Source organism: Simochromis diagramma, unplaced genomic scaffold (assembly GCF_900408965.1).
Source record: "Simochromis diagramma unplaced genomic scaffold, fSimDia1.1 OVJJ01000387.1, whole genome shotgun sequence".
NCBI lineage: Eukaryota > Metazoa > Chordata > Actinopteri > Cichliformes > Cichlidae > Simochromis > Simochromis diagramma.
The window spans coordinates 1,415,952-1,442,032 of NW_024387152.1; the positions used below are offsets into that span (position 1 = coordinate 1,415,952).

The 26,081-nt window shown below is 39.9% G+C and overlaps 2 protein-coding genes across 2 annotated transcripts in view; one reads left to right on the forward strand and one right to left on the reverse strand.

The window, feature by feature from the left end:
• LOC120743988 (putative helicase mov-10-B.2) overlaps window positions 1-19,365 on the forward strand; it is a 34,010-nt gene extending 14,645 nt beyond the window's left edge. The window contains exon 20 of the mRNA XM_040048078.1: window positions 19,325-19,365. Coding sequence (XP_039904012.1) covers window positions 19,325-19,350 — 26 coding nt within the window. The 3' untranslated portion in view covers window positions 19,351-19,365. The remainder of the gene's footprint in view (window positions 1-19,324) is intronic.
• LOC120744022 (rho-related GTP-binding protein RhoA-D) lies at window positions 900-19,066 on the reverse strand. The gene is made up of 5 exons (XM_040048141.1): window positions 18,948-19,066; window positions 6,147-6,302; window positions 3,515-3,635; window positions 2,354-2,484; window positions 900-2,238 (listed from the first exon to the last, which is right to left on the reverse strand). Exons 2-5 carry the CDS (start codon window positions 6,300-6,302, stop codon window positions 2,065-2,067), a joined length of 582 nt encoding a protein of 193 aa, XP_039904075.1. The 5' UTR covers window positions 18,948-19,066; the 3' UTR covers window positions 900-2,064.
• Window positions 19,366-26,081: the final 6,716 nt, after the last annotated feature.

Genomic DNA, 26,081 nt, shown 5'->3' on the forward strand with positions numbered 1-26,081 from the left:
CTTTATATGCAAGGATTCTTCTGTGTCATCTGATCATCAATAGAATCCAAAAGGAGCAGTTAGGGACCACGCCTGACTTTGCGAAGGAGCAAATTACTTGAATTTACAGTTTTAAATCAATCTGTGCTTAAGTATTAACTAGTTGTTAAATAACTGAAATGTACATGTCATAGTGTACATAGTGTTGCCTGCCCATGTATGAGACTTTCAATGTATTTCTTAATTACAGTTACCAAACAGCATTTTTATTCATTTTCTTATGAATGGAGTAATTGTAAGGTTAATTTTAAATCAAATTATTTAAATAAATCTAAGATGACAACACACGAGGTCACTTGAATGTTCAAACCTACCAATCTTTTTTTTTTTTTTTTTTTTTACTTGTAAGTCTGAGGTCTCTTTAATTCTCATTTTAAATATTATACCAAGGGGATGTCAAAAGAAAGTTAAATACTGATTTACTTCTAGAATAGAAGTCAGTTGTAATAAATAAGAGTAAACCGTTATTGAAATGTAAATGTATTAAAACCATCTCCAAAACCAAAGTAGTATTTCAAAAATACTTTATTAACATGTTTGTCATGTTTCAGACATTCAAAACTTCCTGCTCCTGTTTGTAAAGCAGCTTCAATCAACATTTTCTCAAATTTCGTTGTGACATTTAAGACAGAGCCACTGGCCAGACATTAGCCCACGCCCACTCCAAGTGGAAGAACGTCTTGCTTTTGTTATTGTGGCAAGATGAATATTTGTACGATGTAATACACAAACAATTTGATCTGGGCTCTTTCTGAGCAGGAGTACATACAGCCTTTGCCCTGTACTTCTTTATTTTGGCTCTGAAGGAGAGACACATGCGTAAACTCTGGCGTTTCATTCCCCAATATGTTTTTTTTTTTAAAATTCAAATTCTGTTTTACAGTTTTGTCACATTGGTGTAAAATCTCTTCATCTTTACGGTTCTAGCTTAGGGCCAAAAGACATCACTGTTACTCTGGTTTTTGCCTGTTCACAACTCAAAGAACGACCACACAGTGACTAAAGGCTCCTGTACACCACGCAATGATGTTTGAGCTGCTAATCTAGTTGTCAGCTACTTTTACACACAGACTAGGCTGATGTTATACAATATTAATATGGCTGTATATTGTGTGCATTCATCCACAGTGAGTCCAGTACACAGTATTGTGAGATGACTGTATACTGGACCTCAAACAGTACAGGCAGGATGCAGGGCTCATCGGGGGGGAAGCTGTAATGACGTCTGCCAGAGCCAGTGTGAGCACGACTGCACATATTGTGTCCAAGACAATAGACCACTGTCTGCAGTGCCAGTTTAAGCCATCGCCATGGAGAAAGACAGAGACCAAGGTGCAGGCCAAAGCCTCTCCATACAGTCACTCCTGCATTACTTTATGTAGGTTTCAGTGGATTAATGAAGTGTGAACAGGCTGTAAATTTAGTCCTTTGTGTCAGAAGAGAAAGCTGTGGAAAACAGCACTCTGCTGACACAGCACTTGGTGAAATAGAACTTTTGGGGTCTAAAATAAATTGTTGTCTGACAAAAAAGGAATCAGGACTGAAGCTGATGTATAAAAGGAGACTAAGTGGCACACACAGGTTGAAGAGAAGCAGAGGAAAACAGCAGAAGTAAAGCTGTGTGCAGCTCATAGCTGTGAGAGAAAGTCCACAAAACCCTTCTCTGTAAACAAACATAACACAGTGGCCAATGCATGACATTTATAAAGTATATGCACATAAATACAAACATACACATAAAAGTAAAGTAAGCGGGTTGGTCCTTCAAACAAGCTTGTGTTCTGGTAGAGAACAAACAGGAAAGAAGCAATAACAGAGTGAGCTGCAGAGGAGGCTGCTTTAAAAAAAGAAGGCTGATTTGTTTTGCTTTTAAACAGGTGTGTCAGTCTTTCATATTTGCCGGCGGCACATCTGCGTCTGTGAAGTCCATGGAAGCCATTGATTTAAGGTTTCGCTAGGTTTGCTCTGTGTGTCGGGGAGGGGCTAGTCCTCCCTCAGGTGCTGTGGCCAACACACTCTGGCTGTTCACAGAATCTGGCAGCCACCCCTCTTCTTACGCTTGCGCACCTGCAGTGCCGCTCTGGTCGCCATCTCAAACACGTCCCGCACTCCGTCCTTGGTCTTGGCTGAACACTCCAGGTAGCCAAAGGCACTGATGCGGTTGGCCATGTCTCTGCCCTCTTCAGGCTTTACTGGTTCCTGGGTGTCATATATAGAAAGCCAGTTAAAATTTCAGTGGTTGTGCGTGGACATTTATCTACTGAGAGGATGTGTTTCCTTTAACACAAAAACCAAAACCCCCCAAATACAAGACCTGTTTCATCTTAGCGAGCTCTCTGCGTGTGTGTTCATCATTCCTAAGGTCCTTCTTGTTGCCCACGAGGATGATTGGGACATTGGGACAAAAGTGCTTCACTTCAGGTGTCCATTTCTCAGGAATGTTCTCTAAAAGAATAAAGAAAAATCCCATATATGAAAATCAGAGCATTAGTTTTGCACCAGACCTTTTTCCTCCTGTAAGGACAGTCACTAGTTTCCCTTGTGACTGTGCACCACAAAAAAATACCAAGAGGTCACTGAGAGCTAGTGTCACACACAGTCGACAAAACAAGCGATTTCTCTCTGAACAGAGATTACATTTTGTGCTTAGAGTAGGAATATCCTAAAGCATGGATGAGGAAAGCAAAGACTGGCTGTAATGCTAAGTTACAACCCTTATCTTCGCTCTTCTAAAAGAAATTCATAGTACTTCATGACTTTTGTCTTCTCTGTGGCCATGGCAATGTTAAAGGACTGACAACACAACAGTAAACACAAGCATCCCACACTACCGGTTGCTCCACATATCTAACCAAGCCCAGAGACCGTGACGCTCTGCTAAGCTTTGCTTAACACCTAAGGACTATAAAAGAAGTTCCCTGCTGAGATTTTGAGGAGATGCTGAGGTGGGAGAGGAAACTGCATTTAAAAGCTGCGCCCAAAACCTCTCTGAAGAAATATATCCAAGTTTCCTGCATCTCATCCATAGTAACTGCATGTTCCTGGTGAACCCTCTCCAGTCCGTCACGTCTACCATAGCAATCAAAGCTACAAAGGTCAGCTGATGCCCAGACTTCATTCCTCAAGTTCATTGGAGGAGCGACTGTAATCTCGTGTGTGCCTACATATTAATGCATCGTAATGCAGTTCAACCAGTCAAGTCATGACTTTTCCATGACAGTGCAAGATGGAATTTCAACAGCAGGTTACGATACCAATGAAATATGTGGGAAAACCCTTTGTAAGAAGATGTAGCCCCATGAGCAGATAAAATCTGGAACATTTCCCTGCCAGGTGACCTTTGTTGTGAAGTAATCTTACAAAAGAATAATACAACACTGTCTCAGGAACTCGGAGACTTTGCTTGTTGATTTCAGAAAAATATCTTAACTGGGGCACAGCAATGAACTAAAACACACTTTCACCGCCGCCTTACCTAAACTGTCGGGACTGTCTATGGAGAAACACATGAGGATTACGTCTGTGTCAGGGTAGGAGAGAGGCCTCAATCTGTCATAGTCTTCCTGACCTGCTGTATCCCACAATGCCAACTCCACCTGAGAGAGAGGGGAAGACAAAGAACAAAACATATGAAGCAAGCAGCTCCAACACAGAGCACACACTTGCTAGCATTAAAATACAAAAACAGATTACAGACAACAAAAGAAATCCCATTGGACAGAGGGAGGAACATAACTGAGAACAACTCAATCCTCCACCATCGGGCCTAAACAGCACGTCTGCAGAGGTGGAGGTGGTTCCCACAGGATCTCAGCTGTTAATCAAGCTGTTAGAAATCCCTCAGCGCCTCGCTTGCTCCAGATAAAAGAAAACCCTTGCAAAAATCATTTGCGAGAGGTCAGCATGAGCTGTAGCTCTAGTTACAATGCAACCACAAGGAACTACATAGGAATGTTTAGTACACACTAGCCTAGAAATGTCACTTCATGAGGAAATTATGGCTTTTTTTAAAGTAAAAACTAAACTGAGGATTAAACTGCATTATTTATGCATTTTATTCTTCTGCTGATTTCATTTGCAGTATTTTTTACTACTAATCACAGCTGGAGAACATCTTGATTGTACTCCAGAGTGCAACAACAGTACCTCAACAATTCTTCTGGGCTTTTCTTACATCTCACATGTTTCTTGTTGGCTCACAAGCTTCTTACCAAGATTGCCCAGACACCGCACTTACAGTCTACCACAGGAAGGGTATTTTCAATATTTAATGAGATATAACACGTAAACTGTTGTAAAATAAGCTATTTCACACCAGGAAGAACCTCAGTCAGCTGCCCTTTGCTTCTATTACCAGTAGATGTCTCTCAGGAGTCAGGCTCCCAAGAGAAATCTTTTTTTCTTAGTAATGTTAACTGTAACGTAATATAAGGTCAAACAGTGTGTTATAAAATATTTCACTGCATCAAATAAAGTTGTTACATTTTAAATTCTTCCATCACATTCAACCTACTGAAGTAAAAACCAGCTGATCCCCAATTTTACAGCACAGGAAAAAGGAACAGGAAACGGGACATTAGTCATGATGTATTAGGAGAGGGGTCCCGGCCTTGCACAGGAAGGTGGCACTGATCCATTTCCTGTTGCTAGCTGGAGATCTGCAGCTTTATAACAATGAAATAGCACAAATATTCTCTCAGAGCAGGCACTTATTGCCATCAATCTTGATGGGATGTGGTCCACAATCAACAGAGTCAAAGAGTGTCACATAAACCTGCCTGTTCCAAGAAACAGCTCAAATTTGCTCGTAGATTCTGCACTTGTGTAAATATTATATAAGCAAAAGTACTTGAGTAGTGAGAGTAGGAGTAATACCTCTAATATAGAATGTCTCCTATTAATATTATCAATACATACACAGTGTAGTCAGTCTTTGCTCCTTTATTACAAAAGTATATCCTTATACTTTCATTTTCTTCATTTAATAACTGAAGGTTCACAGAGAACAGTAGTACCCAAACCACACGATAAACAATCTGCAAACTCGTTCTTTTGGACTCTTATTTGTTCTACTTTTCAGAAACAACCTAACTACTGTTTAAATGGCACCACAGGAGAAACTTGGAGGGGAAATACTAAAACCTAACAAATGTCTTAAACAGTGACAAGGAGCTCCAAATAGATGCTGATGTTTTGTAAGATGTCACAAATAAATGGCTGAGAGCCACTGAGTCAAAAAACAAACAAAAAAAAAAAGAAGCAGCTTTTATTACATTTCCAAACAAAAAATAAATGTCAAATGGAAACTCGAACCTCTTTAAGTGAAGTTGTTACAAATACACAAAGGTCAAACTATTACTTCTGTTTCAATAGTTTAAATTATTCATAGTCTTCAAACTGAAAACCGATATTTCAAATACGACCTATGTGCAAATTCCCTGCAGTTTGTGCGATTCCGTGTGCGTCAATGAAACTGTAAGTGTTATTACTTTTGACAGGTTAACTGGTATGATAATAGTTATAGTTGTTTGTGCATGTTAAAGCTAAAGTTATGCCCCGGTACACAGATATCACGTTTGTGCAAATTAATTTGCACTAAGTTAATACCAGTGGCCAGAATCTCCTCCAATGATTACATCCCGCGGTTAAAGGATTTTTCTGTTGTTTATTGTTTAGTTTAGCTGCTGTTAGCTTGCCACATTCGTGCCTTAGTACTAGCAACTGGGAAGATTTGCGCTATTTAGCTAACTTCGGGTCTTACGGCGACCCCTAGTGGACATTGTAAAATATTGCTGTGTCTGAGTAGATGATGTGTTCTGATTGTTGCTTAGTTATCTTTGACCCTACTAATTATAGTATTACCTGTTTCTGTTTCCAGACAACCATGCTTATAGTCACCTATACTGCATCTGCCACAATTATAAGTGCATATCTGGCTGCATCACAGTTGGATTTATCCTGGCAAGCCCTGCTGTAACCAGTTCTTCTGTGAAGCTTCATTAAAGACGGTGAACTAGACTCCTGGACTGCAGCAGTCTTTCTGACTGAAGACTTGGGCCAGACTTGTATACCCAGCACTTCCAGTACATATATATTCTACAACGTACCTGTTTGGTATCAACTTCAATGTCAGCGATGTAGTTCTCAAACACAGTGGGGACGTAGACCTCTGGGAACTGGTCCTTACTGAAGACAATAAGCAGGCAGGTTTTCCCACACGCACCATCCCCAACTATCACCAGCTTCTTTCTGATTGCAGCCATCTACAAAACACAACAGTTTGATTAGTAAACACGTTTGTGATGATTAGTGAACTGGTGAGAATCAAGTGCTTTCAAACAGGGAAGGGAGCCACAGACTCGGGAATTTTGTCTCACAAATCACCAAACACAAAGGTAAAGGAGAACAGATGTGCAGGGATGTGATCTCAGATGGATTTATATAAGGAGTTGTAAAGAGTACAGTACAGCACAAAATACTGACGCCAGTTTGCCTGCATCGCCTGCGGTCTACATGCTGCTGTACACTCATGACCTCTGTGCCACAATCACATTTATAATGATCTTTAACATGTCACTTCTACATCCCTGTGGCCAAGTGATATACAGCTCACACTGGTTTGGTCTGACACCTCGATGCTGCACACATTTCTCTTCTCATCTCTTCTCTCATATCCCTGAAAGGTATAGATTTGAGTGAAATGTGGCTAGTCAGAGACCAAGAGGGACACACACACACACACAGATCAATAGCCATCTCCCACGGGCTGACAATAATGGAGGGAAGGCAGCCGGAGATGAGACAACACACTGGCTGCCTGCCAGCAGCTTCAGCTTCCACCAGCCTCAAACTACCTGGACCAAGATTAGGATCAAAACCTCTGCAATCACTCAATCTCACACATTCACACATTCACACACACACACACACACTATTTAAGTAATAACTGATGAAAGATGTAGTAATATCTCCCAATTATTTAAAGTAGTCACTTGAGATGATGAACCAATAAAAAAACAGATCTGCTGATTGTTTCTGTTTTATGACCTGCAGCACTATTTGTTTATTTTTTGCTGGTAAAAATTGAATGAATTCTACTTGCTCGACACCAAATATAATTTATAGTACCTGGTGAACACAGTCGGGAGTTTAGCAGTAAAGAGTCAGACATTTCCCTCAGGAGGCCGAACTGACAGGATGAACTTTGGACTCGGTGGAAGTTTTGTTAAACAACTGTTTTGCTACTTGAAAGGTGAGAATATCTCTGGGCTTGTTTCCTCTACTCCCAAATGACCAAACAAAGGATACGGCACACACAGGTAGAAATGAAAACTTGTGGTGATTAATAAGCACAAATACACCCGAGCACACGTTTAAGCACTCATTAGCCTCTTTCAGACAGAAATGGTGGTCTGTGTGGCTAAAAAGACCCGTTTATGTTGCCTTTGCTCATTCATACCAAACCAAACAAAAACAGCATAACGCCACTACAGTGCGTGCTTCCACATGGCATGCCAGCATCCCAGTATCAGAGGCATGACGCCCCAGTCCTTTGTGAAACAGGTCTGGGCGCTCTGGGTTTTTAAAGCTTAACGACAAGTGCGTGTGTGTTTGTGTGCGTCTGGGAGTGTTAATTAATACTCTGCTGATTATTTCTGCAAATTACTTTCCGTTGAAGTTCTTTACTTTTACCGCCATCTTCCTGTTGCCACACCTCTCATTATCTTTCACATGAGTGCCACCAGGAAAAGCCAGTGACTCATCACCACTAATCAAAAGTCCTATCAAATACTCATATCATTGAAAATAGAATAATAAAGATAAAAAAAAGTTGTTTCCTTAAAAATGGTCTGTGGGTGGAGCGCCGTGTCGCCGTGGACTCTAAACCTTCATAAAAGCTGAAGCTAATATTTTCTAGTAGCTTCTGAAAGCCTACTTACAATGAACCACTGACCCTGAACAAGCCTCCATCATGTTGTGGGCCTCAGTCACTCCTCGTGGGAATAACAGCTACTAATTTTTACCACGAGAATAAAAAGACGATTGTTCCGTTTTCTTTTTTCTCCTACACATTAAATCAGGACAGTGTGTTGTCAGTTTGTCTCTTGAGAGAGCCACCTGTTCTCTCTGATAGCAGGCTGCTGCTCCCCCATACATCATACTGTCACTGCCAGAGGGAAGACACACAAACTCATCCAGAAACACATGCACACGTGACTTGGAGCTACAGCGCAGCCCCAGAAAGCTTCACAAAATGGGGCTAGTCCTGCAGAGTTTGTGCTGTGATAAAATAATGCGGCATATTGATGATCGTGGCACTCAGAGCAGGCTCCCCACTGTGACAGTGGCAGCAAATGGTGCTTACTGGGGATAATGGCCCCTTTACTTTGCATTAATGTGTCTGTGTGTGCATACTGTGGACAGGAGCACTACGAGGGCTCGTTCCCTAAATAAGAGTTACATATCGGTGTGTTCCATTACCCTTAGATTGCGGATAGAAACAATTCACTTAAAACCTTCATACAATATTCATACCATACACTGTTATAAAATATTCACACATATAACATCTGCATTTTTTCTCATGTATTATGCAAGATCAAAAGAAAATCAATGAACTAATACAACAGTAAGTAAACACTAATAACCAGATTGACCACAGGGGGAGTCTTCTCAGAGATAAGTAGTGAACTGAGGCTTCTTTCAGGAGGTAAGAAAAGGAACTCTGATCAATTCATCTCACCCTAAAAAGTGATTTATGTCATCCTTACACGTTTAAATAACCACCAAGCATTGCCTCTGCTATTATCAATCATCTTTCTCGTTTATCTTTTAGACTCCTTTAAGCGACTTCCTGGTAAGAACAACATGAGAGCAACTGGAGAGGAAGAAGTGAAGCTTGTGGGATTTCACCAGTTTTGTTATTTACCATCATTCTTCCTCACTGAGTTTCTTCCACTGGGTCATTTTCAATAAGCTTTACTGGAAACGGAGCAAACAACCATTTTGTATTACAGTAGTAACATTGTCCATGCTGATCACTGCACAAAGGCCTCCCATAGTTAAGCATGTTAGGTTAATTGTTGTGCTGCTTGTAGCTTTGAATGTACACGTGGCTGCATTTAAAACACTTAACAAACTACAATGATATAAAACCACAACATTAACCTCATAAAAAGCAATTGCAAGAAATCCCACCCTCAATCGCCTACAGTTTTATTGTAACATGTTATGCCATGTTCAAAAATCAGTAAGTGAGCCTTGGGTGTGTCACATTTACAAGAATGGGATCCATGTGATGTCACAGTGGCCTTGCACCTTAAACACAAACATCAACTGTTAAGCTTTGGGTCCAAGTAAACTTTACGGTCATATTTGAGAAAATTCCAGTCAAGGCGCTCTTCATACATCACGTTTACAAAACATGTGACCAGTGTATGTCGAAATGCACTTGTGAATAACTGCACTGTAGCAAGCTCTGCGGTACTACGATCACTGCTGAACAAGCACAGAGCCAAAGGCCGAGCTGAAGAAGAATGACAACATATCCTGAGTGATGAGCCATAGCGCACATGCAGCGACGGCCTAAGCACACGAGCCTCAAACAGGTCATATCAACGTGCGTGTTCGCACGTGTCTTAGGATGAACGAGCGGTTCTTGCATAATATTTGCCCTGCGTGGAGTAGCAAAGGACAAAGTTCTCATTTCCCACACAAGCAGCACAGATGCCGTTTTCTCCCTCGTTTCTCCTCGCTGGCAGGTTGTGACTCATATCTGCAGGGGTAACACATTAGCCAGTCTTGTTCACTTCAGGTGGTGGGGGTAAAAAAAACAAAACAAAACACAAAAAACGTCATGAAACACCAGGAGAAGGACTAAGACTGAAAAATAAATATATTTAAAACAATCTTCCTCTTCGTGACGTATGGACTGACCTCTAATCACAAACTCAAGGCACTCAAACAACCCTACACATAGTAAATCAAATGAGGTACTATCATGTACAGCAGAGGAGGGTGATTTAATGTTTTATATTATTTTATTTGGCTCACAATCTCAATTATTTAATGAACTGCATGAATCTCATCAATAAATCTATTACAACAACTTCCAAACGGCTCCAAATCTACAAAGCTAGATTATTTGTTGTGAAACAGTGAGAACAAGACTAAATATAATGCAATGCAAAGTTGTAAGTTATTGAACTGAAGACAGTGGCAGCCAACAAAACAAGAGGGCAAACAAGTATTCTGAAAGACAGCAGAGATATTTCTGATCACAGCTTTCAGTGTGAAAGCAAAAAACCTTTTAGAAGGAATTAATTTAGCTCATCATTATTCACCAAAAGATGGTAATCATCTTCTGACCAGCTCACCCAAACCTTTAAACAGCTTCTCTTCCAATAACACCTACCCGGCTTGGCTCAGTGTCACTGTTTTGGGGTTTTTTCCATTTGGTGGTAGTACCTGGGACCAGGTTTCAATCAAGCTGAGTCGAGCTGAAAATGAGACATCAGCAGACCGCATGCCACCGATTGACCACTCCTTCACAAGACTCAAACCTGCCATTTTTGGAACTAGGCAAACACTGTGCTTCAATGATGAGGTGCAGACGTTACCATGGGTTTAGCAGACGGTATGCCATCACCTCCATGTCATCCATTGTTTGTTTTGTGTTGCATACAAATGACATCACAGGATTTTTTTGGGCCGTGTTACTGTAATGATCCCACCCACATTGATGTGGTGCTCAACTGCAATGGAAAAGGACAGAGTACAGTAGAGCAGAGCCGAGTAGGTGCAAGTGGAAAAGAGGCATAGATGGCCCAGTGGATTTCAACTTCCTTCTCTTGATGTCTCGAGCGTGCCAGCTGCTGTATAACACCCTGCTGTTCTGTTGAAAAGCACAGCGCTGTGAGTGGGTGAAGCAACTGTGAAGCTGCATTTTGATTTTTGTTAACAGGCAGCTGTTTTGCGTAATTGGTACTGCGGAGTTCAACACCATCAGAGCTGATATGGGTTTAAAAAAAAGCTTTTGTTTCCAGAGGAGCTTCGACTTTTAAATGACGACTATTTGAACATCGATATTTTATTCTTGCCACAACGAACATTTCTGTGTTCTACAAAACACATTACAAAAATCATCATAAACCACTTTAATGTCCATGTAATGCTCATCACCTGTGTATATTATGCAGCTTCTGATTCATTTGAGCAAATTCATTCACTCTGCTAATGTAGCCAAAAAACAACGAAGGGCTTTAACTTTACTGGACAGTGATTAGTGCTGGATGACACGTCAGCATGCATTCTTACTAATGGATTTTTGAAAGAGTAAAGTCTAAGACAATATCAGTTATATTGACATAGACTGGTGCTGTTACATAAAGGTTTCTTTTGTAAAACTGCGGCAGTGTTTGCATCTCTACTTCAATAAACTCTTCGACTTATGCAACCCCACCCCCACTCTCCATCCTCGTCCTCTGCTGGGCATCTCTAGAGGAGATGTCCAATGTGGGCGCAACAGAAAAATAATATCTCCAAGTTTGAAGATGTATGTTAACTTAATAATACAACAGCAAGTTCGTATAGACAACATACTGAGGAAAAAGTCACCCGGAGACAGCAGTTCTGCTTCTTATAAGTTTTATATTTCAGGCTTCGTTAGGTCTGAAGTTTAGAGATGTGGGCTGCACATTTTAAGCTATACAGCAGTTAGCTTGACAGTTAAACTGTTGAAGACAAAATACATTAATCACATTTAATGTGTCACCAATACCTCAAGCAGAGGACGTGAGGAATGCACACGTTCACCTCCCCCTCAGAAACATGCCACAGGCATTATCGTGCCTTGTACATTCCTGTTAGTCATGTCGCCTGCCGGATGTTCTCCAAAATACTAGATCACAACTCAGACTGAAGACCCAGAGAGTACACAGGCCCAAACAGGCAAAACTGGGGTGATTCAGGACAAATCTGAGAATATGACTGAAGATCTGTACCAACAATCCCACTTTCCATCAGGTCTGATGCAGAAGCAGGAAAAGGGCAGAAACATACTTGTTCTGAGTGCAAACAGAAAAATGTAAATTATCTGAGTGTCTGAACTTCCTGTTGTTCAGAGGTAGGGAGACGATACTCACTCTCATCTTCACTTAAAGAGACTACCAGCATCTGACCAAAGGTGGGAAAAAATATAGAATTAGTTGATCATAAAATCATCATTTTACTCGTCAGCAAGTCCTCCGTGTGACCAGATTCATCTCCCATATTTTCCTTTTCCATGGAAAGCAGCACAGCGCACCCCTGCTACCTGTAAACTGACTGTACACTTCCAGGTGATGTATGAACAAACAGCTGTTAAAGAAAAATATTAACTGGGTATTAGCAGTTCACAATCTGACACAGTGGTTGGCCAAAGCTGCAAAGTGCATTCCATGCGATGATTAATGTCGGGTCACTAAGCGCTCACACACAGCCCTGTCTGACTGTGTAAAAATGTGGGAATACATAAGCCATGAGGAATCTCTCACCTACTTTCAACACCCCTCACCCTTTTCTTCTGAACACACAACATCCCTCTACAGCATCTCTGACTTTCTGTCTGCCAGAAAACAAACAAACATTTTCTAGGATCATTGATGTTTTTCAAGTCAATCTGAGGATTACTTTCTTGATTAATTGGTTGATTAATTAATTGTGTGATGTCTGAAATGTAAACATGAAATTAATGTGAGCTGAAGTAAAAAATGACAGAGACAGCAAAACTAAGTTTCAGTGCGAAAGCGATCGGGGACTATCCGTCTGCCTGCAGGGAGTGTAGGCCATCGATGGAGACAGTGTACAAAGTATGTGGTACAACCAGTCTGTGGCTACTCCTGTTTACGCTGCCATTGGATCGTCAACTAGCTGTCGAGAAGTGTGACGTTATAACATTACAAAGAGTGTTAAAAACAATCAGAAGTGTCTGCTGCAGCCACTGTCTACACTTTTTCAAGCTGTATTATTATCATTTTATTTTTTACATTTTTAAATATATTTTTAATCTTTAATAGGGTTTTTGTGCTTCTCCCATTCCTGGTGAAGCTGCATAGTCATCCACAACCAGTGCAGTTGGGATTTTGGAGGACTGCATGGCAGCACGTTTGCAACGGGTACAAACCTCTTTCTGTGCACTGTCTTTGTGGAAACCCATATGCAAACAAACAACATTTTTGGTACTATAAATCACACATTAAGGAAAAGTACAAACAGGATTCAAAGCACATCACAAAACTACAGCTACATTCCAAAACCAGGCGATCGTGGCTCAAGAGTTGGCAGTTCGTCTTGTAGTCGGAAGGTTGCCGGTTTGAGCCCCGGCTTGGACAGTCTCGGTCGTTGTGTCCTTGGGCAAGACACTTCACCCGTTGCCTACTGGTGGTGGTCAGAGGGCCCGGTGGCGCCAGTGTCCGGCAGCCTCGCCTCTGTCAGTGCGGCCCAGGGTGGCTGTGGCTACAATGTAGCTGCCATCACCAGTGTGGGAATGTGTGGATGACTGGTTGTGTAAAGCGCTATACAAATACAGGCCATTTACCATAATAATTAAGTCAATTAACATGTTCTCATAAACAACAACTCAAAAATGAAAATGAAAGTCGATTAATTACCAATCCCTAAGTGGGGCCATGCATAACGCTGATCAGCATTTTTCTTAAATTTCCTTAAACATTGTCATTAAAAAACATTTACATTATTTTTTGCCAATCAACTAATCTATCAATCAAATACTGATTATAAACCAAAGCACTAACAAACAAAGTCTAAATTATTGGTAGTCTAAATACAGCTGATATTTTGAACTGTGTCTTAAAAGCACTTTCAGTATCACAACTGGCAATTTCAGACTGGATATTTTCTTTTTTCATTAATCTGCTTTGATGAATTGCTTCGTTAAAACAAACCCACCTGTAATGCCCAACATTCACATTCACCAAGCACCTAGCCATGCAATCTGCAAGAACACATCATTATAATGAGCTCACTAAATTTGAGTGGTGTGCTATAACAGGATGCCACTGTTTCAACAACTCAGATTGTGAAAATTCTTCCCACCTTAATATTCCATGATCGACTGCGAGTGATTTTATTGCAAAGTGGAAGTGTTAAGGAACAACAGCAACTCAGCCGTGAAGTGGCAGACCATCTAAACCATTCTTAACATCAGCACAAAAACATGTGCCACTTTATGGCACGGGTTTCCAGGATGAGTACCTCCTCTTGGTAAAATGTGAAGGCAGCCCCAGAACTTTTATCCCTCGAGTCCATGTAGTTCGTCAGTCATCCAGGTCATGGTAGTAAGAGCTAGGAAAGAAATTGACTGGACTTCTTCAAGTTTTGTAAAAACATTTTCCCCTCTCAGTTCTGAACTGAAGAAGCATCTTGTATTAGAGGTAAAATGTCTTCATGTTCAGTCACTTTCCTTTTATCTCTAGAGTATATCCTAATATACTGGTCAGCCAAGCTAACATTTTCAAGGTTGAATCAAACTTAAGAGCAGAAGTGACTGCTCAAGATCCAGGCCAGGGAAGGAGCTAAAGTCAGAGAACCTAGCTGGAGCCCAAAATAGGACAGAGCCATTGAGACTCACCCAACCCAATTTATCACAGTGCACACAACTCGGCTGAGAGCAGAGGACGAAAGAGAGAAATATCACACAGAATCATCCCTTCACCCGCCTCTTGGTTGCAGTACAAACAAAAGTCAGAAAGCTGGAGGGAGGAACGCAAAGCACTGTGGTCAAAACTAGAACACGAGTTGCTGCAACAGCAAACGATATGGAGAAACTTAAAAGCATTAAAGTGCAGCAACGAGGCCTTTGATTAATATTCCATGAGTATAAAATAAACAAATCTTTGAATTAGTCATGGGCTGTCTTGGGAAAATAGCTAATCAGGACTTGGATAGAAATGAGGAATGCATTTTCGCTTTCCAAGATTATAAAGTGTGCATATGCACAGACACGCACCACCTCAGCTCGGCGTGGTGAAGGAACCGACTTGATTGCACCCTGTTCCTAACTCTGTTTGCTCTTTTAGCTCCTCTTTTCTACCCATCCTCCTCCAGGCTCTTGTTCTCAATCAGCCCTCATCTCATCCCTCGCGTTCTCCCTCTGTGTTGCAGTGTGATGTCACCATCAGGGAGCTAATGTTGCATATCCTTAGGGCGCCGCATCCCTGCTTCTTTCTGATTCACACACACAGCAATAATGAAATCTGAAAACGAGAGCTGACACACATGTGCACAGCCTCTATGGAGTCAATCCTCCAACTGTGTCTCTCATCTGTCCTGTCAGCCTGTGAAGCTGTGTGAGAAGCGAGTGCATTTTATCGAATGTAGCACTGAATCCTCTGAAATAGCTCATCAAGTCTTATTAGGTTTAGCCATCAACAGTTGGAAGTAATTGAAGGCGAAAAGAACTACAAACCAACTACAAAGGCATGATCTTTAGATGCTGACAAGAATAATCAAAAACATTTTTTTACACTGTCTGAAAAGATGTGTCCAGTTAATAGCTGCAGTCCAATTAGGCTAAAAACTGAAGCGCCAATTGCACAACTATTAGGATTGAAAGAATATAAACGGAGGGTTGCAAAGAACAATTATGTTCATTATTGATTTTCAAGATTAGTCCATATTTTTTTGGCAATGCAGTGTAAAGAGGACTTCTTTAAAATGGCTTTTTTAATGCAGTCAGTACTACAAAAGATGGGGAAAAACCAGTAGAAATCAAAACTGATAACTGGTGACACCAACTGAAAGCATTTACCAAAGAGCAGCCAAACTTTCTGCTGGAGCAAATACAGTGTCGATCCAAGCAATTTCCCAAAGGGAATCTTGACTCAACATGGAACAGGCTACAAGAGTCTGAGAGAGCAGTACTTCTGAAGTCTGTCAGGAGAAAAAAAATGTTTACATTATCCTTTTAAGGCTTCCTGAAACCTCAAACCCCAAGATCCAAACAGGAAACACTCCCAGACTTTTTTCTCTTTTTTGTCTGCATGCTGCCCATGTGTGGTACACCCCACATCCAACGGATGCAATCTTCCATGCAGCCATGCTTGTCGATTGCAGACAAATGACTAGAAAACTGAAAAACATGTGTGCTTCATCAGTGTGTAAAACAAGCTCCAGTTTGATCCGTTTCCAGGAAGACTGGCTTTCTTGGAAATCGCTACTATTTGAAGGTGGTCCATTCTAATACTTTGAAGATCTATAAGCACATCAGCTGATAAACACCTATGGTTTTAACAACCTTCGAACTCCCCATAGAAAGGAAAAAAGATCAAATCTCAGCACTCAAATCTAAACAAACCCTCCCATTTTTTAGCACCAACTTCCTAAATCGTTGCGTTTTACGTTTTTAATCGAGTGCTAGTAGTGTGCTTCCTAAAGGTTAGGTGGCCGCAATCAATCGTTGAAAAGTAAAAATACAGCAGAGCAGGTCAGTCAAATGCCAAGAGGAACAAAACGAGGTGCAAACACCAGGGTGAAAGGACCTCTGGCTATAAAGGCATACATGCAGCTTTTGATCCACATTAGTCTTTCATGAAAGCTTTCATGACCTACAAAGCTATTCAGCTGTCTGTCTGGCCTCAATACTGGAAAAAGACGAGAAAAGGTCACATACTAAAAAAAATAAATAATAAATGGATCTTTGGCAGTTCCATCAGTTGGAGACGACGTCTTATTTTTATAGGAAATACAAAATAAACAAAGTCCTCTGTGAGTATTTTAGGACAACTTAAATCCTATACACAGAACAAGGCCTGTTCCAGTAATAGTTAAGGCCTAATGGACGTGTAGTTGTCCATTTGTTTTTTACTCCCCCTCAAGTCGAGCTTTTCTGCCGTAAACAAAACTGATGAGCGACTGGAGGAAATGGGAAATTTTCTCATTGGCTAATGATTTGCGACTAATCCTCACTTGCGACTCTAATAACGACCATATTATCCAACCCATTTTTTTATTCAGTATAAAATGAAACTAGCAACCAAGACCATACAGATAAGAAAAGTGTTAACTGAGGTCACATGTGAAGGGAGCCGAGGACTTATTTCCCATAGATGTCTATACAACCGAAAGTCTCTCTGCAGCCAGAAGAGTCGCCCCCTGCTCACTATGAACTCCCCCCCCAAAAAAAAGACAGTTCAAGGCACTTCTCAAACCCAGAAGCTATATCCCTCTTTTACACTGTCTATGCTTCTGATTAATAAGTGGATTGGGTAACCAGTCGATCGACAGAAAATTAATTAGCAGCTAAGTTTGATTTATCATCCTCATTCAAGCAAAAACAATAAGCATCAACATGGCTCTTTGCATGCAACATTTTACAGACCAAACGATTAATCAAGAAAATAACTCTCAGCTTAATCAGTAATGGAAATACCGCTAAGGATGCCTTTACTGCCTTTGCCTTTGTAGCTGGTTATTATATTTACACTGCTTAAACTCTTTGTGGAATCTTTGCTGTGATTAATGATGCAATATAAACAGTAAGAAATATGTGTAATCTGGGTTATCATGTTTATCCAGCGCATTATCGGAAAGCCTTGCAATGCATTAATTAATGCTATGTTTTAACTTCATAATATCTGTATGGATTCTGAGTGTGTGTGTGTGTGTGCGCTCTTTCCCGTGTGCATTCAATAGTATATCCACTCCATCGTCTACAACAATATCCCTACTTTCTCAGCCCTAACACTGTGGATTACATCTCGTCACACGGCCACATCCTTTAATACCTCAGATCGGGGATTTCCTTTACATTTCCCTGCACTGCACTGATTTTGTTTTGCTTGTTACACTGGGCAACACTTTCACTTCTGTCCACTACCTGCTGGGTCAGCAGTTCTGCTAAAAAAGAAATGCATGCATATATATATATATATATATATATCATCATTCTTCCACAAAAATATTGACGTTGCAATCACACACGCGCGCGCAGTGGACAAACCGAGAAGACCCGTTTTCGAGGACTCTTCAAGTGCAACATCCTGAGTGTGCGCGTCAGCCTCGAAAGATGGGAGCAGCTGAGTTGAAGAATAGCAGAGTTTTGCAGATTTGACTCTGGCGCAGACCCAAATACCGGCAGTGCAGTTTTGTTATGGTGAACATGCCAAGACAAGGGAACAAGTCGCTGTTGAGATGTGAGGGTCTGCGCTACAGAAGCCGAGCAGCACAACAAGGGTGTGGTGACTGCCAGAGAGGAATTTCCTCGGGACAGACGAATGTAGTCTTTTGGGGTTTTTTATTTTAGTTCAGGTGAAAAGGACAGACTTCTGTCACCAAATAATAATAATTACATTTTTTAAAAGCCACACAGTCGGTATCATGTATTCGAATACTTGAGCTTTCCGAGTATTCCTGCCTAAAAGAAATAAAGAAAAAACAAAAAAACATTTTGTTCCAGCTTACTGGACAAACAGGTTCTCAAACAGAAAGAACTTTCTCACAGCAATTAAAGACGGGCTCTAAGGCTCCACAGTTAAAGTCCATTTAGTTCAATTGCGCAAGTATCGAGTGGGTAGAAAGGCAACAACAACATCTTCTTCAGGATATGGTTGGAGAAAAACAAACAGGTGTGCCCTCCGTGTGTCCTTCTCCTTTGCCCCATTTTAAACATAATAATAATAATAAACGAACAATAATAACCTTAAAGACTGCTGGAAAACTTCTAAACAAGTAACAGGTTTCAACTCACCGAGGTGCTGCTGGAATCTTAAATGACTAAGGTTATCTCTCCACTCGAAGCGATGCTGCTTCTTAACTACTTTTCCTTTTAGTCTCAAGCGCTTTATTCACTCTACACGGCTCTCGGAGCTCCAGCCGAATAAGCGTAAGTGTAGAAGCATTTATTTCCTTACCTCTCTCAGACGTATCCTCTCAAAGTAGCGAAGAGCTCCGTGTTTCCCCTCCTGTGGTCGCCCTTTTTCCTGAGGAGCCGTAATCAGAGTGAACGGCCGAGAAGCAGCCTACAGATAACTGACTAGACCCTCCCTCTCAGGTGCATTCAAAGACCGCTCGGAGACTCAAAGTTCTTTTGGTTTCAGGTTCAGGAGTGTTTCGACTACCTGCTATTTTGTCAACAAGCTTGTTTTCGCTCCTTGAAAAACAAAAGCAAGCTATAACTATCATAATTATGTATAATTATCACAAATTTGTCACAAAATCGACTGTCTAACTCAAGGTTCTGAGAAAATAAGACGAATGGGAAGAGCAAATTGAAATTTGGAGTTATAAGGTAGAAACTTTGAATTAATGACTTGAAATTTTGACTTATGGGTGGCAAAACAAACAAACAAACACGCACACACATACATATACACTGATATGCACACACTCATCCCCCCTCCCTTTCCAAACGCCTTCGATGCTTGTTCCCTCCTGGGAACTCGGCGGGTCTGAGCCCGCGCTGGAATGGTAGCGCGAATGTTTCCTGTCCTCATGCTGTCCTCCCAGGAGCCCAGCATGAGTAGAGGTCTCTTTTTTTCCTCTTGAACTTTCCCATTGTAGTGTACATTTCAGTGTTTTTTCTGTAACGCTACCGATCTCCGACCTGTATCTCCATGTGATGTCTGTGTTGTGTGTGTAAAGTCGGGGGTATTCTATTTCACTGCAGGGCAACCTGCACGTGGCGAATAAAGCCTTGCTTGATTGACTGATTGATTGATTGACAAACAAACAAACAAACAAACAGGAACGCTTCTGGTGGAAACAGCTTTCCACAATGCTGTGTGTAAGACAGTAGAAATGCCATTTCCATTGTTTCTTCTTTTATTCAGTAGATGGTAAAGAACAGCATGAAATTCTCACATCAGAGATTCTAAAATGTTTGCAATTTTTGCACTGGAATGAAGATGCAATATAAAATTCTTATAAATTTGCAAACTACACCATTTGGCAATGCAGGCAAAAGTGTCAACGTATACTCCATGCAACATAACACTCAATGTGGCTGCCCCTATTTTCAAATGTGAACAAGCAATGATGCAAGCTGTATTAGTGGTTCTCATCACTTTACCTTACTGCAAAAAACAAAACAAAAACAAAAACTCCTGCATCCCTTTGGCGAAAATAAGACACTTTCGGCAGAGAGTGAGACACTGCATTCTTCTCCCAATGCTGAGCTTAAAAAAGTCTAACTGCACTTAAACATCGCACAGTGTTTTCGGGTGCCACCGCCTGCACGCTATTGGCTGAACGGATTTAACCGTTAAATTGGCCCTCCCCTTTACGGTTAAAGAATAATGACATCATTTATATAAAGATTTTGTTTTCTCGTTTGTTTTTTATGGATATATTAAGTCTTCATTTTAATCTGCTGTCATTATTATTCTGTCCCCTCTGGTGCAGTCTAAGAAAATGGACTTTGACCCAAGTTATTTTCTCCCACAGTGCAACAGGAAATCAAACAAGAGGGATTTAAGCTTTTTAACATGCCATTCCCTCAGTGAGGTCGCAAGTTCATTCACCCCAGGGTGCAGTACGCTGTGAAAACACAGCACGAGCTCCGGGGTAGGGTGAACATTTCACCTACAGTATGAGCATTATTAAGCCACAATAGCCTATTATGAGCACTCACAATCATATCATAACAGTTCTTTAAAAGTCACATTAGGGAGTTTAATGGTACCCAAAGAGAAATAGCTGGAAGCAAATTTCTGGTGCATTAGTGTAAAAAACAAAGTCTTAGTTGTTGAAACGTTGGAACCACAAGCCTCAACAAGATGCAGTATGTAATCTGGACAGCTCTCTGCAGTTTCCATGGTAATACCCACATACTGTAGTTTCAAATATAACGGTACACATTGGCACCTCCCCGTGCCACAGAGTACTGATGCTATTTCTGTAGGTTGTCCGGAAGGGGAGCTGCTGCTGGCTGATGTGTGATTACATGAGGAAGATGAGTATTTGAGATGGAGCCACAGTTTGTAAAAGGAAAGCTGCAAACAGATTTACATGTTTGCCTCCAGCTGCTTCTCCACAAACTGCTATTATGACCCATGCTAAATGGTTCATCTTGTAGCGTAATGCCTTTTGAGATGATGGTGCTTTGGACGCAGCATTCTAGTGCTGAGAGCACCCCCCCCCCCCCCTTTTTTTTTTTTTGAATAGGCACACCCAAAGTCTGGTAGGATCTAAAGGAATCAAAGATTTGACGTTTTAAAGCTTAAAGTCAAGTCATTTGACTGGTGAACTAAATTTGCTCAGATCTTTTATTTAGTGTGAGTTCGTGTTGTTAATTCGCTTTGACAGAGCTCAGTTTGGACATTTAAAATACCTTTATACCCCTGCCAGACTATAAACTGCTCCATAAAACAGAAAGAAGCTTTATAGTTTGCATTAATCGTGATGACTGACCCTCCATTTAACAACTGAGAGCCGAAGTCACAACATCGACAAGCTTCAGAGGCGTGACAGAATTTTGACCTCTGCATCTAGAAGCACTTCTTCATTTTTTAAATGTGACAGCAAAAAAAACAAAAAAAGGAAAAGAAAGAAAAAAAAAAGAACTAGCAGCAACTCAAATAAAACATGTCAACATTAACAACAAGGCTATAAAAACTCTGTTCTCTAAACACCGGCAGGATCTGCTGGCTGCAATAAAATAAATATTGAGTATTCGTTGTTGTTATGGACCCGAAATAATCACTGAACAGTGGTGTGGATTATAATTGGTGTTTCCAGGATTTAATGCCACTGCTGAGTCTGACCAAAATACAGAAAAAAGTAAAAACAATTACATTAAAGGACAATCTGAGCAATGATCCCAGAGTGTGTCAGACACTTAATGGTAATCTTAATGCCCTTTACACTGGTGTAAATCTCCACATGTGAGTTACCTCCACATGTTACGGTGTGTATGTGTGTGTGTGTGTGTGTGTGTGATTCCAATGTGTTGTCTTTAAATGTGCTTTAAATAAATTTGGATTGGATTGGAAAGGGAGTGAAAGAAAAGCCAAAGGAAAACTTCTGCTTTTGTGTGTGTGTTTGTGATGAACAGTCAAGACACACATCTTGTGTCAGACAATAAAACAACAAGCCTGAGCTGAGCTTCATCTGCAGTGTCCAGTATCACCAGCATAGATTGTTGCTCATCCCAGCTCAGTCTGAATGACACAGAGGGGAAAATCTAACCACAGTACTAATAGTTAGCTCATACATTGTCACTAAAGGTCATTAATTTGGCCAAAAATGCTGTCATGACACTGATAATTACACGTCTTATGTTATTACAGTTGCATCACCGTCTACTTGACCCTCTGGGTCATGAGCCAGCTTCCATAGGTTACATGCAGATTTCAGTCTTTCTTGTACCAACAAGAACTAAGTTACACAAGTCATGAACTGTTTGAATGTTAAATGAAATTACACTTTGTAATGTTGCACGAAGAAGCAAACTGTAAAATGTAAACTCATACAGAACAGTGCCGATAGTAGATTAATCAGTGCTAGCACATCACCGTTATACAGTTTTATAGTCTGTGCTAACCAACAGCTGGACCGTGCTTCAAACATAACAGTGAAATATCATCAGATGAAGGTAAATCTGCTGGTGCGATATGAGCAGACATGCTGTCATTCGTTTGGATTCATTTGGGGCTATGTTAGTGTCCACCTGGTGAATGTAAATGCAGTGGCTGTTGCTTCTCGCTCTCTAGCAGCTCGTGAGGGAAACATCTGGTTGTGATAATAATTTTATGATGTTGTGAGATTTTGTTCAGTCGTAATTCACAGCGATATGCCCATAAAAATCAAAATATGACAGCAAAGATTTGAATTAAATGAAAAGGACACAGGTGATTGGCAGTGTAGCCGACGATTTTGCAGAAAAACAGAAAACACTGAAGAAAAACGAGAAAAAAAAAGACAAAACACGTTTTAAAAACAAGAAGAAGCACTCTTTATGTTCGCCAAGGCAGCTCACTCTCTGACCAGTATCTACTTTTATGTGAACAGTATGGTATTTTGCATATGTGCAAAAGTTTATAGTTCAGTAAAAGTAACGCATTCTGGGGTCAACTTGAAAGAAATGTAGATGTGAAATGTAGATCAAAGGTCAAATGTGCTGTGATATTTGGATCCAAACTATAATGTGTTTATGCAAGTTCGACCTTACTTGTAATAGTTCAAAAGTAACCTTATATTTAGAATCCTCATGTTCCATTTCCTGTATGTTCATATGATGTCAATACAAACAGTAAGAAACATAGTTTTAATAAATATGGGATTATTATCACTTTGACCTTCAGCTCAGTCTATTGACCTTACAGGAGACGTCAGAGGTCAAATGTGATGTAATTTTTTAAATCTTCAAATGACTCTATTTACATGTTGACATCACACACCACACTTGTAAGAATCAGAGCTTCTAACTGTCAATTTTTGACCAATAAATCACTGAGCTGACCGTGAAGACCATGGTGAATGTAAATTAAATTTGAACATGAGCCCGCTCTACACCCCTACACGGTTTTATCAGAATTCATTCAAAACCCTTTGAGCTCTATTTTGCTTGTAGAAATAATTATAATTATACCTCAGTTTTATATGTGATCATGGCCTTACTGTTAAAGTATTCAACAAGTTACTTTTGCAAATATACATATTTTTAATCATTTGTTCTGACGCCTGTATTTATAACATACCTTTTACACTTAGTTCACTTTTCATCTCTCTTATTTCTAAAATGCACTGAATACAGTCTGGAAGTACATTATGTTTGTGCTTTGTACATCACCAGTGCAGTATTGGTATATACTAAATCATAAAAATTGTACGCAAATAGTTTAATAAATAGCCTTTGGTTGGTTTATATATACTGTAATTATTCCAGTAATTTATTTATAGTTTTCTCCTGCAGCATAAACATTGGATTAGTGTTTGTTTTCTATGCATTTCCCCAAGCCTGCATACAGCAGGTAATGCATGGGGCTATTAGGGAACAATTTTACTTCATGGTTCTTTTGTTGCTGTGATTCCACTATAGTCACCATCTAATTAAAAGCTATGAAAATCTGTAGCTATCTGTGTGCTAAGCAGATAGTGTTCATTGGGTTTTAAGCTGCCTACACAACAGAAAATTATGAAACCAAACATTAAAGTGGAAGAGAACATAGCCAAACACTGAGCTGAAATGTAATGCAGATTCTTTTACCACTTTTCAAATGCTCACATTATTCTCACGCTATAATTTTTCATACTTTGTTGCTATTAAAAAGAAAGCAATTAAAGATGATCTAATGTTTCCAGAGTCCTTGGCTCTGTCAAATAAATGCTGGGCAGTATAACTTTCCTCAAATTTTGAAACTTAAAAACTAAATCATGGAGCAGTGCAGTATCCTGTGTGTGTGACATACAAAATTATAGAAAGAATAAAGCGCCATCAACAAAGTTGTAGATGCACCAACAAAACAGATAAAAATGTAGGCGTGTAAGAGGTTTTTTTTTTAACCTTTAGAGCTTCTGATTATATCTTTTTGTTTCTACTTGAATGCCTCTTTTATTAAAGCAATTTTAAGAGATTAGCTTGTGTGATATTGTTTAAACTGCCTCTTTTATCAATTTATCAAAGCTTAGATAATCCAGTACCTTCACCCCAGGACACGACATTGAAAGTCAATGAAAATCTCTGTGAAGCCAAAAACTTGGCATCTCTCATCTTTTTCCCACGCGGGGCAGCACGGATCAGTGAACACAGAAAACAAGGGAACAAGCTTGAGGCTGCTGTGAACTACTGAGTCACCCAACATGTCCCTGGGGAAGTTTACTCATGAGAGTGGAGCTCAGCTAGACGTCCTCGCTTCACCCTTTCGGCTCTATGGCTGCTGAAATGTGAGGACACACTGACACCCAGTGGTGTTAGAGACGTGGCGCAACAGGCATGTATATCAGTGTGTTAGACGGAGCAGTGAGGCACACCGATGACAAAAGACAGACGGGAATTTCATCAGCTCTAGTTTGATGCGACTTTTTATGGTCTTGCTTGGCTGCCACTGATCTCATAAAACAACCACCTGACATGGTGATAGAAGAAAAAGTGAGCCCACATCTTGGTCTATGCTTATCAGAAATGCTGTGAGGGGAGGGGGGCAGCACATTACAACTTGAAACAGACTGTGGCTTGTGATAATAAACCAAATATTTTCGTTTTTTCGCAATTCTGATCAGACAAAACCAGATTTGTGAAAATGACTCACTATGGAATTTAAACAAACATTGTTCACAGTGTGTGAGACCAAAAACCTGATCAGAGCAATCAGAATATACACGTGACACATCAATAATAAAAGGAAATATTGGGTGCATGTTTATGAAGACATTTTATCCTTTATGTGCTTTATCAGACTCTCAGTGGAACAAAACACTTTATCATGAAATAACTTTATCATGCATCTATGATTTGATCCTTTTTTTTTATTTTTATCTATATGGCATCAACAGTGAATAGTGTATACAGGTCTGACCACCAGAGGGCCTTCAATTCCAACATTTAGATATTAAACTGAGCCCTTCTGTATGGATTTTTCTCTTCATGATTGCTTAACATTACACACACACACAAACACACACACACACACACATATATATATATATATATACACACATATATATATACACACACACATATATATCTATTATATATATATATAGATAGATATATATATATCTATATATATAGATATATATATATCTATATATCTATATATCTATATATATAGATATATATAATATCTATATATATCTATATATAGATATATAGATATATATAGATATATCTATATATCTATATATAATCTATATATATCTATATATATCTATATATATATAGATATATATAGATATATATATCTATATAATCTATCTATATATATATATAGATATATATATATTTATATCTATATATATATCTATATATATATATATATGTGGAGATTAGAATTACATTTAACTGCACTGACAACCTGTGAACCACCACTGCCTACTTTTCCTGTTCA

Coding starts and splice junctions, on each gene's coding strand:
- LOC120744022 (XM_040048141.1), bottom strand. CDS start 6,302: ATGGCTGCAATCAGAAAGAAGCTGGTGATAGTTGGGGATGGTGCGTGT. Junction 3,636..6,146: donor TTGAAGTTGATACCAAACAG/GTACGTTGTAGA, acceptor CCTCTCTCTCAG/GTGGAGTTGGCATTGTGGGA. Junction 2,485..3,514: donor AGACAGTCCCGACAGTTTAG/GTAAGGCGGCGG, acceptor TTATTCTTTTAG/AGAACATTCCTGAGAAATGG.